General features: G+C 31.5%; 1 protein-coding gene across 12 annotated transcripts in view; it reads right to left on the bottom strand.

The window, feature by feature from the left end:
- Positions 1 to 1,407: 1,407 nt before the first annotated feature.
- Positions 1,408 to 16,716, bottom strand: part of LOC139517869 (mediator of RNA polymerase II transcription subunit 12-like protein) — a 74,401-nt gene continuing 59,092 nt past the window's right edge. For 9 of the 12 annotated variants that reach the window (XM_071309351.1, XM_071309340.1, XM_071309342.1 and 6 more), the window contains 4 exons: positions 12,505 to 12,625; positions 11,888 to 12,136; positions 6,349 to 6,547; positions 1,408 to 3,284 (listed from right to left, as the gene is read on the bottom strand). In XM_071309351.1, the coding sequence (XP_071165452.1) occupies positions 2,963 to 3,284; positions 6,349 to 6,547; positions 11,888 to 12,136; positions 12,505 to 12,625 (891 nt within the window). In that variant the 3' untranslated portion in view covers positions 1,408 to 2,962. The remainder of the gene's footprint in view (positions 3,285 to 6,348; positions 6,548 to 11,887; positions 12,137 to 12,504; positions 12,626 to 16,716) is intronic. The other 3 variants (XM_071309352.1, XM_071309343.1, XM_071309348.1) reach the window with 1 other exon arrangement.

Raw genomic sequence — 16,716 nt, 5'->3', positions numbered from 1 at the left:
TTCTTATCCTGCAATGGGCCACTCATTAGTTGGTAAACCAGCAAAAATACCGTAGACAAGTTTGTTTAGGTAGACACCCTAATTCAAAGATAGACAAGGCTAAGTTTGATGTAATTTTGCCCACTGGTCTCAGGACAAGACTTAAAAAAATGTTTATTATACAACTTACTTTAACAAAACCCAAGTTCCTCCATAGAAACCATACTGGACAATTACCAGGCTTGTCAAGATACTTCATAAAAAGACAATATCAACAAGAAATATATAATTTGAAATTATAAGAGTTAATCACTGTACATCCTTTTTTCAGAGGCTAATATTTTTAGTAACAGCTGAAATTTTGATTGGTTATCAAGGATATTGGTAATTGTTCTCAAAGGCAATAAATACTACAGAACCATTTCAATAACTTTATATTAATCATAAATGCATAACTTCCGAATAAATATATTAAATCTTAAGTTGTTTTTTATGCAACAGCAGCCATATTAGGTCAGCAAGCATAATCTATATAATTTTAAAACTAAATACAGTGAATTCAGAAATGATTGTATTTGTAATGCTCCATCTAGTGTCATAGTGTTTTCATCTGTGCTTCCATCTGTCTCACTTCAGGTTAAATGGTTTTGATCAAGTTAGTTTTTGATGAAGTTGAAGTCCAGTCAACTTGAAACTCAGTACACATGTTCCTTATATGGTCTTTCTAAAGTTAATGCCAAATTAAGAGTTTTTATCCCAATTTCACGGTCCACTGGACATAGAAAATGATAGTGCCCGTGGGGCATCCATGTACTATGGACACATTCATGTTTACTAATGCTAAACATGCGTCAGTTTCAATACAAGTTCACATAACAAAATTTGCATTCTTTATTTCAGGAGTGATTTTCCATCATAAAATTTTTGCAATGGCATTAATAAGATTTAGCATGTTTACCAGTAATCAATCATTTACAATAATAAATGCATTAATTTCTGAATTTGCACTCTTAATTTTTTGTACATAAGTAAGGCCTTTAGTTTTCTTGTTTGAACCGTTTTACATCGCATTCAGGGCCTTTTAAAGCTGACTATGCGGTATGGGCTTTGCTCATTGTTGAAGGCTGTACAGTGACCTATAGTTGTTAATTTCTGTGTCATTTTGGTCTCTTGTGGAGAGTTGTCTCATTGGCAATCATACCACATCTTCTTTTTTTTTTTTTATATCTAAGGATGATTGTGGTCTTGTATTGTGTATATTAGTCCAGTGGTTTCAGAAAAGATATCTAAAAGGCATTTGTAAAGTATGGTCCTGGTGAGCTAATGATATTCTAGACTTTGACTGAGCATCAGAGGTCTTCTATAGGTTTGTAACTGTGCTTCAAGGAATAATCTCCCATAATGATAGGGAATATTAACAGACATATACACATATAAATACATTTATTCATAACACTAACAATGTACAAAATATTACATTCAGAAAACAACTAAATAGCATAAATGTCACAGTAAATAAATAATTACAAAATTCTTAATAATTACTGAATTAAAGATACAACATTCAACATTCAACAAAAATCTAAAATTTGGGATGATTATAGTATATTGTTACAAATATTAAATTGATAAATAGAAAGTTTTTATGATAATAATTACATAACATATCAATCTTAAATCTTTGATTAAGAGTCTTGTATGAAGGTAGTAACAAACAATTGATTCTTGCAAATTAAAATAATATACAGATTCCTATTCCAATGACTGAGCGATGGTTACTGATGAAACAGCATACCATATAACAATTACCTAACATTGATACATCTTTGTCATCCCACCTATTCAGTTAATTATCATATATTTTTATTTTAAAGTCAATCGTGTATACTCGGGGATGCCCCTAGGATGGGACCTTATATTCTGATGCAAAAAGACAAAAAATATTTGATCTCAGTGCACAACTGCTCATGACATAAAGCAGTTTTATCAAGTTTTGTAACATTTAATGTTTACCATAGAAGATTTTGTGTTTATGTTTCATAAATGTTAAATAAGAAATGTCTTGTCTTGCTATAAGAACACCCTATATCAAATCTAATAAACTAAATAGAAAAAGGATGTGCAGTGGTGGATCCAGAACTTTTCATAAAAGGGGGGCCTGCTCCAGTTATTCTTCAGTGATTCCCAGTCCCCCCTGGATCCTCCTATGATGTGAATTACTACCAGTACCTGCTTGTAGTGATCTTGTCTCAACCTTGATCAATATCAATGTAAATAGTACCAGATTTCGGATTGACAAAATTTCCTATTTCAAATTTACAATAAACAAATAATTTATATTTTTTACCTATTATTTTACATGTTTCATACTCAACAATACATATGTACAAATATTCTTGAAGCACTTTTAAAGCTCATTAAAAGCACCATTATGTAGACTACTAATCCAGACATATATCCAAGTAAAAATCTGTCTGTTTTAAAAAGGGATGAACATTTTCATTGATAAAAAAACACATAACCTCTACATCTCTTTTGAATTCTTTGCTTTCCAGATGTTTGGTCCAAAATTAAAATGTTATTTAATAGAAATTAACTCAAGGTAGATATCATTGTAAGTCACACAATGGATGCTGTTATTCCTTGATCAGTTATGTTAAAGAGAGCTGTTTTGTCCCTCAAAAAACCTTACTACAGACAGCAGTGTTGTCCTTATATTGAGCACAGACATATTGTTTTATATACATGCAATATGTCATGATAGTATGAAAACGGATTACAATAGTCAATCATTTACTGTCCGTAAACCTAGAACACAGTGTATGTATGTTTTAACTAATATAACATCAACATCCTTCTAAAGATGCCTAAACTGTGGAAATAATTCAACTGTTTATACTGGGATGTTCATTCTCCTAGCATGTCTAACACTAAGGAGAATGACTCTGATTTCTTCTAGTGTCAATTATTGTTAAAGAAGATTCTACTGATATTGTGGAGGTTGTTGATACTGGTTATATGCATTACTGGGTTGCTGTCGTACACCCATCTGTTGTTGTAGTTGTGCCATGAGATTAGCATTGTGTGGTGGCTGTGCTGATTGCTGAGGCATCTGTTGTTGTTGGAGTCGTAATTGTTGTTGTAACATTTGTTGTCTTTGTTGCTGCTGCTGTTGTTGTTGTGTCCTTACCATGCGCTGCTGTATAAATGTGCCTTGACCCTGAGATGGGGTCATTCCCATCTGATTATAATTAGGTATGTTTGACATTCCAGTGTTAGGATTCTGCATTCCAGGCTGAATTCTGCTGAAAATATTAAAATATACTTTTATGAAAATAAAATAAAATTTATGAGGTTAATATCTATAGCTCTGATCATATTTGAAAAATGATACAATCCTATTACTGTAAAATTCAGAAATTATTGTGTGCATTTATTATTGTAATATTTAAATGATAATCAAAGAGCTGATAGCTCTGAGGTGGAAGAAGGTGAATAAAAGGTAACTTGTATTACCATAAAAGCAGCCCCACTAACCAAGCCTGCTTTGTTCCATTATCGTTATAACATATTTTTTTTCTTCAACAAGAATGTGTCATAAGTACATGGATTTCCCATCTGTACAATCATTTTCTATGTTCAGTGGACTGTGAAAATTAGGTAAAATCTTTAATTTGGCAGTAAAATTAGAAAGATCATATCATAAGGAACCCTTGTGTACTAAGTTTCAAGTTGATTTGATTTCAACTTCATCAATCAAAGAGCTGATAGCTCTGAATAAAAGGTAACTTGAATTACTATAAAAGCAGCCCCACTAACCCAGCCTGCTTTGTTCCATTATCGTTATGACATTTTTTTTTTCTTCAAACAAGAATGTGTCATAAGTACATGGATTTCCCATCCGTACAATCATTTTCTATGTTCAGTGGACTGTGAAAATTAGGTAAAATCTTTAATTTGGCAGTAAAATTAGAAAGATCATATCATAAGGAGCACATGTGTACTAAGTTTCAAGTTGATTGGATTTCAACTTCATCAAAAACTACCTTGACCATAAACTTTAACCTGAAGCAGGACGGACAGACAGACCAGAAAACATAATGCCCATAAATGGGGCTTAAAAATAGTAAGACTTGTTACATACCCGCCAACTTTTGAAAGTTCCAATGGGGGTTTTTAGTGCGCGAAAACAATTTTAAAGGTTACGATTTTTAGCGAAGTATTTCGCACGATCTGGATTGTCTAGAAAAAGTGTCATATTTGTAACTTACATGCCTTATTCTTAAGTCTGTTTGCATGATTCTAGTTATTAAATTGGTAGAAAAGATGAACATGTAGCTAGCAGACCAGGGTTTATTTTCTTGTATAAGAATATTAGATGCTTGTTGAAATTTCCAATTATGCACAAAGATGGACCTTTAACAGGTTGGGAACAACACTCCAAATGAGGGGTAACCCTTATTGGAAGAACATTACAACCCACTGTAAAAAATGAGCACCTTTATATTCATATTACTTTGATGAAACTTTTCCCCAAGAACTATGCATCTATTAAGTATTAAATGGTCAAAACATGTCAAAAGAATTTGTTATGTTTCTAAACTTATATCTTCTTTTTTAATTTGACCCCTCATTTAGAAAAGTTGTTCCAAATATAATGAATTATTCTACTTTTGAGTTAAAAATCTTTAAAATTTTCTTTCTTTTTTTTTCAACTGTAAAATGACCCCTTGTTTTAGGGACAGTCCCTCATTTAAGGAACACCACTCATAATGTGGAAAGGGGGGGTCCCAACCTGTTTGTTGGGTCTTTGTGAACAAAAGAATAGTATATTGTCCTTTAAATGATTTAATTGAATACAAAAATAAAATATGTTACAACAAGTATTATGACATAATGTCAATAAATTAGTGAAAAAAATTACTATTTACTATCTTTATGGTAGTACTACTGCATCATTGAATTTTGTCAATCAGCCATGCTTTTATCCTTAAGCTGTGTAAGAACCTGCTTGCAGATGAAAATTCACATGACATGTTCACAATTTTACAACTAAATGGAAACAACAAGTTCAAAATCAAACAAACTGTAACAAATGGAAGTGTTTAACGACCTTGACTGGCTATACAGCCCTCGCACGGTCGGCTCATTGCTCGAAGGCGTTTGGTAAGCATTTAAATATTTTTTGCCGGCATCGGTCAGGAACAGGTGGTGGACGCCATTTTGGAGGTCGCCATCTTGGTTTTATGAGATGTTTTGGCTTGGTATGTTTACTATTTTGATGGACGTTAATCGGCATAACACTCCCTATGATACAATGGGTTTTGGAGTGCATGTTAACTCGGGAATACGCCTACTATTACGTTTACTGTACGGCGTAGTAGTAAATCGTTGATCATCTAACTGTAAACCCTCATCGAAGATAGTGGGTAAAGGAGAGATGGCCCAGCACGTCCGTTCAGCTGTAATGACTGAGACGTGACTGGGATTGGAATGAAAATCTAGCAGGTTAGAATAATCTTCAGAGAAAAAGTTTTTGATTGGCTTATTAATTGATCGTGAGAAACAAAGAATTTGATTGGCTGAACACGATTGGGTTACCTTGGGAACAAAATAAGGAACAGATGATTTTCACTAAATTGTGTTTTAGAGTTTTTAACGATACCCTTAATATTAATATTTTTTAATAAATGCAAGGACAAATTATAAAACGTCCCTGATAAGAGTAAAGAGAATGAACACAGGGCGACAGTACTATACAGGCGAAAGAACTCAGGACGAACAGACCAAGGGCGAACATGTAAACAGGGCAAGTTCTCCCAATACCAAATTCACGCATGCGTACTACAAATATCTACAGTAAAAACATCTGGTTACAAGTAAACAAATGACGTTCATGTAGATGAGATGAAATCTAATAATTTACATAAATAAAAGGGTACATATTTACGATAGTGATTGTTTTTCAATCCTAATTTACAAATTAAATGATTCAGATACTTAATCATGTGTAAAAATCGGTGTCAGGAATCAGAAGTTGTCATGAAATTGTAATACACAGAAACGAATGCAGCATACAGAGGTTCAATGATTTGAAAGTCAGCACCATAGGCCTTCAGAAGACTTGAAGTCTTCTTCCACCAAAAAATGCCAGATTAATTATTGCGATTTCAGTAAAATATGCATACAATTAATATCTCAGTTATCAGAATGTGAGTTCTTATTTGTGCAATACTCAACAAGTGGCATTATTTGCATAAATAAATTTCTGAATTTACAGCATATAAAAAAATTATTTAACATATCTACTCCATTTTTTATGCAATGTTCATTACTGAATAGATTTACTGATAAATGATTTGGCATTACCTTGTATTAAACTGCTGTTGTTGAGGTTGTTGAGACATGTATCCCTGCTGATTCCCCATTGGCTGTATCATACTAGGATTCTGAGAGCTCTGATACGATTGGTTAAAGCCCTGAGGCATGATCTGGTTCCCTGTTATATCCCCTGTTGCAGCTGGTTGTGGAGGCATACTGTAGGGTTGATTATAGGGCTGTGTTATTCCTAAAATAAAATGTGGATAGCTTTAAATATGTGCAAAATGTCAACAAAATACTGTAAATTCTGAAATTGTTGCGATGTTTTTTGTTATTCCGAAAAATGTGACAGAGTTTTAATCGCAATAATTATAACTCGTATTAAAAAAAATAATTTATGAATCTAACAGAATTTTTCTAAATATTGCGAAAATTAAAATCTAATCTAAAATGACAAAATCGCAATTATAAATGCTCGCAATAATTTCTGAATTTACAGTAAATAATATATGTTGTTCTGTCCAAATCCTTCAAGGATGGTATCTTTCAACTGAGAAAAAAGTAATGACTACTTGAAAGGATACTGATAAAACTATTAAAACTTTACTTTATCTCAATATACGAACAGTTAAAACAATAGCAGTACTTGCAAATATTGAAATCAAAATACCAATACTTTAACATCTTACACAAGTTATGCAAGTATTCAAAGTCAATGAACCATGACTGAGTTACATGGCTAAACAATCTCCATGTAAATGAGATGTGCCAATGCTAATACAACTGCATATCAAATACCATTGACTTATTATAAGTCGTTCCAAAACCTAAATACAAACATTAACTTGTAAACTATGTAAAAGTTTCAAAGTCAATGAACCATGAAGAGGGGGTGGGGCTATATAATCTCCATGGAAACAATACTTGCAAATGCCAATACATTTGCATACCAAATATCATTGTCTTAACATTAGCAGTTCATCTTAAACTGATCTAATCACAAACTAATACATGTAAACTAAGATTACAAGTTTCATAGTCATTAGACTGTGACTGAGGGGCGAGGCCAAATATTCTCCATGGTATGTTAAAGTTTCCATCTATATATTTTTAAAAGTGAAGCTGCCAAAAAATGAACTTAAACTGAGTTTAGAGGTAATAAGAATCATATACACATTTCATTAAATTAAGTTGAGACAAACATAAGTTAAGAGAACAGAAACTAAAAAAATCTTCAATTTTTCCATTTGTAAAGGGCATAACCCTAGAACAGTAATCAAAATGCTTGTAATCACTGAATGGTAAAGACGGCTTTAATTTATCAGTTGGTAGTAAAGTGAATATTGCATTGTATATTGTATATAGCATTGATTTAAGTTGATTCAACTACTATTCTGGACAAAGAAAAAAAATCCAATTTTCAAAGAAGATTTCATAAGCATTGGTTTTAGGTGATTCAACCACCATTCTAGACAAAGAAAGATAACTCCAATTTATTGTCTTGAAACTACAAAATCGCCTGTTTTTGGTCCCTTTTTGGCCCTTTATTCCTAGACTGTTTGCCCCATAACCCACAAAATATATCACAACCTTCTACTTATGGTATTAAACATTGTGGTACAATTTCAGAACAATTGAAATACTTATACACAACTTTTTGTACTGACACTAGATAAATGCTTGTTTTGGGCCCCTTTTGGCCCCTAATTCCTTAACCTTAGGAACCATAACCCCCAGAATCAATCCCGATCTTCCTTTTGTGATTATTAACATTGTGTTAAAATTTTATTGATTTCTATTCACTTATACTAAAGTTATTATCCAGAAACCATCTGTCTTGGGACGACGCTGATGACGTGATACCATTATACGACTATAAAAATAATAGTTTAATTTTCAAAATTAGTGCGTTTGTTCCCCCAAATTACCTGTTTCCTTACTTCAAGTTGGTAGGTTTTTTTGTTTGTCCACCGCCTGATATTACCCAACATTTAAATACTTCTCTATAAAATTCAGGGATATGTTTGATATATTCTAGAATTTTCTTCTTTTCAAAATTCATCTTAATACCAACCATGCTGAGATATTTTAATGGAATCAACTTCCAGTTTGAAATGTCATTACTAATGAGTCTACTTCCCAAAGATGCTTTTAGAGACATAAAATAACTTTGTATGTCCATCATTTGTAACCCCCCCTCCTTCGTTTGATTTTATCATGGTATTTCTTTTAACCTTATCTGGTTTAACATCCCAGATGTATTTATAACATTTACTTTCTATTTCTTTTCTGAATTTCTCTGGAACTGTACAGGCACTTGCCAAAAATGTAAAAAGTGGTAAAACTAATGTTTTTATAATAAGAATTTTCACAATTAAAGTTAAATTACGTTTCCCCCATATATGAAATAGTTTATTCATTTTCTCAATTTTATTCTCCCAGTTTAAATTTTCACATTCTTCTGTGTTATGACCAAATATATTCCCAATGCTTTCACTGGTTTGTTTGTCCAATTAATCCCAGCTACCTTATCTTTACTATTTTTCAGTTTTCCTACCCATAAACCCTCTGTTTTATTTTTATTCAAAGTTAACACAGAAAATGATCCAAAAATTTCTATTTCATTCATAGCAGCTTTGATTTCTTTCGTATTACTGAGAAATAAAGTAGCATCATCAGCTAATTGTGAAATTTTAATGCTATGATTTTTATTATCTAGTTTAACTACGAACCATTTGATATCTCTGTGCATTTTTAACAATGGACTCCCTCCACCTTTTATACAATAATATAAATCATGACAAAAATATCTTTTTTGTTGATCTTGTAATGCTGATCATTTTGTCTTAGTTCCTTTCTATATTCTCTAGTTTGGTCAATACTCAAAAGAGGGTAAAATAATACTCAATCACTCCTATGAAGAGTGACAGTCGTATTTTTCTTATTCAAAGTTTATATTTATCTATTACAATTTTTATCATATAAAGCAAAAATTTGGTAAAATTTAGCATTAAAAGGCATTCCAAGAAGAAGTGATGGAAAACTTTCCTTAATTTGTATTAAATGATCTTGATGGTTATTTCTGCTAATTTAAGTTTCTATCTATCTATTATATTTTTTAAGATATAAGGCAAACATGCTAAACTGTGGGAAATTGTCATCAAAGGCCAATAACTCGAAAAAGGAATTGACTGACGATTTTGACCATTCAAAAACTTATTTGTTATTTTCTTTTGATGATCATTTTAGCAACTTAAAAAAAAAATTCTCTCTATCTATTATATTTTCAAGATAATAAGTAACCAGATGCTCCGCAGGGCGCAGCTTTATACAACATTCAAGCTGGATTCAGCTCTAAATTTGGATTGTGATTAAATAGTTGATACAGCATAGGTTTCTGACACAGAATGAATGTAGTCTAATGAACTTAAATTTTTTTTTGCCTTTGAGCAATTCACTATGCTGTTGAATATTAATTCTCTCAAAAAAATGTTTGAAGAAATTTTTATTTTATTTATGAAATCTGAAATGAGAAAAATTGAACCCCCCATTGTATAAAACAATGATTTAAGTTGATTCAACTACTATTCTGGACAAAGAAAGATAACTCCAATTGAAAATTTCTTGCTATTGTGCAATATTGTGCAATTAGATATTTCTTGCTATTGCGCAATACTGTGCAATTGAAAATACTTGCTATTGCACAATACTGTGCAATTGAAGATTTCTTGCTATTGCGCAATACTGTGCAATTGAAAATTTCTTGCTATTGCGCAATACTGTGCAATTGAAAATTTCTTGCTATTGCACAATACTGTGCAATTGAAGATTTCTTGCTATTGCTGAATACTGTGCAATTGAAAATTTCTTGCTATTGCACAATACTTAATATAATAATTTTGGATCCTGATTTGGACCAACTTGAAAACTAGGCCCATAATCAAAAATCTAAGTACATGTTTAGATTCAGCATATCAAAGAAGCGCAAGAATTCAATTTTTGTTAAAATCAAACTTAGTTTAATTTTGGACTCTTTGGACCTTAATGTAGAGACCAATTTGAAAACAGGACCAAAAATTAAGAATCTACATACACAGTTAGATTTGGCATATCAAAGAACCCCAATTATTCAATTTTTGATGAAATCAAACAAAGTTTAATTTTGGACCCCGATTTGGACCAACATGAAAACTGGGCCAATAATCAAAAATCTAAGTACATTTTTAGATTCAGCATATCAAAGAACCCCAAGGATTCAATTTTTGTTAAAATCAAACTAAGTTTAATTTTGGACCCTTTGGGCCCCTTATTCCTATACTGTTGGGACCAAAACTCCCAAAATCAATCCTAACCTTCCTTTTAAGGTCATAAACCTTGTGTTTAAATTTTATAGATTTCCATTTACTTATACTAAAGTTATTGTGCGAAAACCAAGAAAAATGCTTATTTGGGCCCCTTTTTGGCCCTTAATTCCTAAGCTGTTGGGACCTCAACTCCCAAAATCAATCCCAACCTTCCTTTTGTGGTCATAAACCTTGTGTTTAAATTTCATTGATTTCTATTTACTTATACTAAAGTTATTGTGCGAAAACCAAGAATAAAGCTTATTTGGGTCCTTTTTTGGCCCCTTATTCCTAAACTGTTGAAACCAAAACTCCCAAAATCAATCCCAACCTTCCTTTTGTGGTCATAAACCTTGTGTCAAAATTTCATAGATTTCTGCTTACTTAAACTAAATTATAGTGCGAAAAAACCAAGAAAATGCTTATTTGGGCCCTTTTTGGCCCCTAATTCCTAAACTGTTGGGACCAAAACTCCCAAAATCAATCCCAACCTTCCTTTTGTGGTCATACACCTTGTGTTAAAATTTCATAGATTTCTATTTACTTATACTAAAGTTATAGTGCGAAAACTAAATGTCTTCGGACAACGACAACGACGCCAACGTGATACCAATATACGACCAAAAATTTTTCAATTTTTGCGGTCGTATAAAAATGCCAAAAAAAGAGGTAAAATTTGACATTTAAGGGCAATAACTCCTATAAAAAGTTGCAGGACAGTTGAGAAGTCCATGAACCATTGGTAGACCTCAATATTCTGAACATTTCTGCTTCAGACAGATTTTTTCTACTTTAAAGCAGTTTTCAAAATAATAGACAAAACTTGCAATTCCATCCCTGTGTTCTATTTTTAGCCCTGTCAGCCATCTAGATTGGAAAGTCAGATCATTGGACACATTATTAAAACAGAATACTCCAATGATGACTGAGGCCATATGTTTGAAATTGGTCCAATACTTTAAGAGAAAAATATTATTAATTGTATGGACAATGACAGATGACAATGGAAGACAAGCGATGAGAAAAGGTCACCAAAATAGCATTTTTTTAAGTAGTACAACAAACCACCACAAACACTGTTGATGTTATTATGTCTCCTTTAGAATTTCACTTCATCTTAAAAAAGAACCCAAAACCTTGCCAATGATAGGCTTGACATGTTATTGGTTTCTTAAATATACTGTAAATATATTGTAACTGTGTTCACAATTTGAGCTCCTGTTTTCCTATACAGACAATATTACCTGGTTGTTGATTTATGTGCATTCCTGGCCCTGGTATCGGTCGAGCATATGGAGTCATATCAGACATGCGATTGACTTGATTTCTAATCTGTGCTCTAACCATCTGAGACTGCTGTTGTTGATGGATCATCTGGAGTTGTTTTAAAGATGGCTGACTAGTTCCTGCTATAGGGTAGTTACTACCCCGCCCACGTAACATAGACTGAATGGCTTGTTTGGAACTGTATTGGGAAGGTCCAAATCTAGGCCCTAGAATTAAATGTTTTAAAATGCTTCACATTACAAAATATACTAGAATTTTATTTATGGTTAGGTGTGAAGCTTTACTGTATAATTTTTGTGGATAATACTTAATTTCCCTGTTTCTGATGAGTTATAATGTATCTGAAAATGTAAATTCAAACTCAATATTTATTATTAACAAACATAATAAATACACAATATTGACATAAGAATCTGCAAGGGTCCCACATGGAATGTCAAGGTCACATGAAAGGGCATTGTCATTGACCTTGAGAAAGTAACTTGACATTATCTCATATCCATTTCTTTAGTAAGTTTGAACACTTAATGCTTTTGAGTTTGGTATTTTATTGTTCTTTGAAATTTGTTCATACCTGGTCCTTGTGCCATTGGAGAATAATAATTAGGTGGGGTTGGCTGTTGCATAGATCCCCAACTTGGAGGGGGTCCAGGGTTGTTGTAGTCCATACGGCTACCATATCCACCCATCGGCGTCTGGAAATAAAAATAATTATTGCAATACAAAATGTTTACCTAATGTTTAATCCCTTACCATTTGTAATTTTCCATAACACACAGATCATGAAAGAATTGAGCTGCTTAAGATAGAAATCGACCATACACAAGTGCACATATAAATTTAGTAGACTTTGATTAATTTTAGAGCAATGGAATACGAAAAAAAAGATAAATTTTGGTCTGTTTTGTAGGGCAACTCCTTTTTCAAACAGCTGCAGACTCTCCGTAGAGATTTTTTCAACCAGAAAAAGGTTAACAGATGATTTGATATTCATTTGCATGAGGTCGATTTATACTCGATGAAGTTCAAATTCAATAATAATGAAATTCTTTCACAAATGTATGCAGCTGTAAGCATATTTGCTTAGTTCCCTTTACAATTTTAAAAATTTGTCTTGTAAAAATAAATAAGGAAGGTGTCCATGGGACACTGATTATGCCTGGTCTTGCATATAACATAAAGGGACATAACTCAAGAACCATAGAAATGACACTATCAAAATTTGTACTTGATCAGAGTTTTGTGGTAATAAGCATTGTGTTTAAGTATCGGTTGAGGCATACTTAAAGTAAGACAGTAACTTATTTTTATTTGTACAGTTCCAATGTCTCCATATTTTACCATGCCCATTCTATATAAATTTGATTGTTTAACAGTAAATTTAATAGTATAGTTTAATATGCCATTTATTTTAAATCTGTTTGTTTTAGGATTTCTTAACATGGGCTTTCATATTTTATTGTTAATACTTATATATGTTGATGAATATGTTGTAAAGTGCTTAGGGTAATTTTGATATTATATAATGCACTGATATAAATACTGTATAATAATAATAACTCTAGAACAGTAAAAGTTAGGCCATCAACATTCAAAGCTGATCTGTGTTTTGTGGTAAAATGAGTTGTGTATAGGTTTCATACAGCCCGTAACAGAGTAGTGATCGAATTCGCGTTTCTTTACCGTCAGAATAAGTTACGTTATCTACAAACTTATTTCAGAAGTGATATAATTTAATTTTCTTCATCGACAAAACATTTCATGTCCAACGTGTAAGTTTTCATTGTTTAAGTCGAAGTTTTTTTAACACAGTAAAACATTTTTTATAATCAACCTCTGTCATTGTCATTGGCATTTAAACAGTAAAGGATCAAATACGGGATCTCCGAAATTTCTATCATTTGTTACGAGGAAATCATTATTCAATCGAACATATGTCTTTGTTCATGACACATATTATGAAATACAAAGGAGTTGAAATGAATTGATGGATTCAAAAATACATAATCTAGAATGTGTGTTTTGTCATAAACAATGGCTTCGTCGTGCGAATCGACGAGATCATGTTACATGTAACTGATCTTAGCTGTAGAAACAGTTGGTTCGACCTCGATAAAATCTTTATCAATTTATTATAAGCGATAAATATTCATGACTACAATGATAATGAATTTATTGGAGTCAAATCCACTGTTTCTACTGTAAACATGAACTCGTCGGTTAGTGCAATGAAGACACTTTTAAAGATTGAGATTGTTGGTTTATTCTTTTCTACACAAACCTTTTGAGTTACAACGCAAACCTTTGTGATATAACGCAAACCTTTGCGTTGTAAACCTTTGCGATATAACGCAAACATTTGCGTTTAACGCAAATATCTTGATTTCAATTATTCATTAAGTTTTGTATATATGTCCGTCTGTCATTCATTTCGGATGTGATTTACTATTAGAGATAAAAAAAAAGAAACATACATACAAGGCCAAATCATTATAAGAAATATGCATAGGAATAATGGAATAATTGAAGTGCAATTATACATAAATTAAGACTGATTTGTGCATCAGAAAAGTATATAATCTAACAAGAAAATAGATATAGTTTAGTATATAGTCATATTAAAATTGAAAGATCAAAAATAATGTCATACAATTGTGAAACCAACCTCCAAGTCAAATAGACAAAATGATCTTTCTGCTTTAAAATGAATTATTAATAAGGAAACATTTTTTTTAAATCTCAGAATATGATCAAGATTCTTTGACAGAAGGTCATTGAATTTTCATTTCAATATAATGAAGTATTTTTAAGATGCTTGGGTAGCAATTTGAATAGAGAGAACATAATTTTATTAATAAAACATCTTCATTCTATACATTTATTGCCAAAGGGTAGCTTGTTTGAATCTAACCTACTTTACACAGTTCTCAAACGAGAGCTTACTTTGGAAGTATATTTATATTCGGTTATAGCTATATTACCAGGGTTGATTTTTTTCTTAGGTATAACCTCAATTTACTCAATTTTCTTTGTAATATATATGTTAGCGGCAATAAGTGAAATTAGGCATTAAGCTTAAATCCTAGGCAATAAGCTAACGCCTAGGCATTAAGTTATTGCCTGAAGTTTTCAGGCATTAAGCTTATTACCTGAAATCTTATGATGATTATTCATCCTATTGCCGAACATAATTTTAGGCAATAAGTGAAATCTGGAATTAATGCATATTTGGTGATTTATTCTTGATATAAAGGAGTTACTTAATTTATTTCTAATATAACATGTGTAAATATACATTCATTTGAATTTCCATTCTCAATTTTATTTGACAGATCTTCAAATTTAGTAAGTTTATTTAGTAATTTCAGCAGTTAAAAAACAGAATTTACACATACTTTTTTCATGTTTTTGAGATATTACAAAATATTAAAAAGATTTAAAAAGGGATTGTTATAATCCAATTAAACAAGGGGGAGATTCTATAAAATGATTTTAATATTTATTTAAAAAAATTTCACTTCACTATAGTCGAGCTGATTTAACTGGTCAAAAGTAGACAAAATTAATATGTGATTATTTTGCTCACACCATTTTTCAAAAAAAAATTATAGGATAAGTAAGTTTTCTTTATTAACAGTTTCACAACTTGTGATAACAAAATTATTTGAACACAAATTTTTATCAAGTTTTCATATTTTTAGATTATTATTTTAATATAGATAACATATCTTATTAGTGATTTTATTTCCAGTCTCTTGTGGAGTGTTGTGACACTTCCATTTCAGCTCCCTCAAAGCATGATTTTACTGATTATATGTAAAATTTTAACTATTTGCAGTTAGTTTGTTCAATTCTTATATAAAACGTAGTTATATTTTTTACTTATGTTTTGTTTCATATAGTTTACAATGTACAAATTATTATAATTTAAAACTAATATTTATTTTCTAATAATTAGTCGGTTTTTAAATTAAAGTTGTTGGTAAAATTTGATACAATATTTTTTTTTTCATTTGCTATTTTTTACGTCAATACGCGGTTAGGACATCCTAGCTAAGATAATCCTCAGATAGCTTCAATGTGCATCCTGAGACATGTCGTAAGTCGGTCCTAATTTTATCATAATTTCTGTCCTAGGAATATCTTATAGGATCGATCTTAGGACAGTTTCGATAAACAGGCCCCAGTTCTCATAATGTTATTATTTTACAAATATATTGTTATTTAAATGAATAAATGTCTTTTATTTACTCGCATTTATGTTTTAGGCATTAAGCTTAATGCCTGCACATATTTTTCAGGATTTAAGCTTAAATCCTAGGATTTAAGACTAATGCCTAACATCATTTAGGCAATAGACTTACTGCCTAGGCGTTAGCTTATTGCCTAGGATTTAAGCTTAATGCCTAATTTCACTTATTGCCGCTAACATATATACTAGTAGAAACATGGATATCGTTAATTTTATCATAATTTCTGTCCTAGGAATATCTTATAGGATCGATCTTAGGACAGTTTCGATAAACAGGCCCCAGTTCTCATAATGTTATTATTTTACAAATATATTGTTATTTAAATGAATAAATGTCTTTTATTTACTCGCATTTATGTTTTAGGCATTAAGCTTAATGCCTGCACATATTTTTCAGGATTTAAGCTTAAATCCTAGGATTTAAGACTAATGCCTAACATCATTTAGGCAATAGACTTACTGCCTAGGCGTTAGCTTATTGCCTAGGATTTAAGCTTAATGCCTAATTTCACTTATTGCCGCTAACATATATAC

Source organism: Mytilus edulis, chromosome 3 (assembly GCF_963676685.1).
Source record: "Mytilus edulis chromosome 3, xbMytEdul2.2, whole genome shotgun sequence".
Taxonomy (NCBI): domain Eukaryota; kingdom Metazoa; phylum Mollusca; class Bivalvia; order Mytilida; family Mytilidae; genus Mytilus; species Mytilus edulis.
The sequence above is the reverse complement of the archived record's forward strand: the minus strand, read 5'-3'. Positions and strand labels throughout refer to the sequence as shown.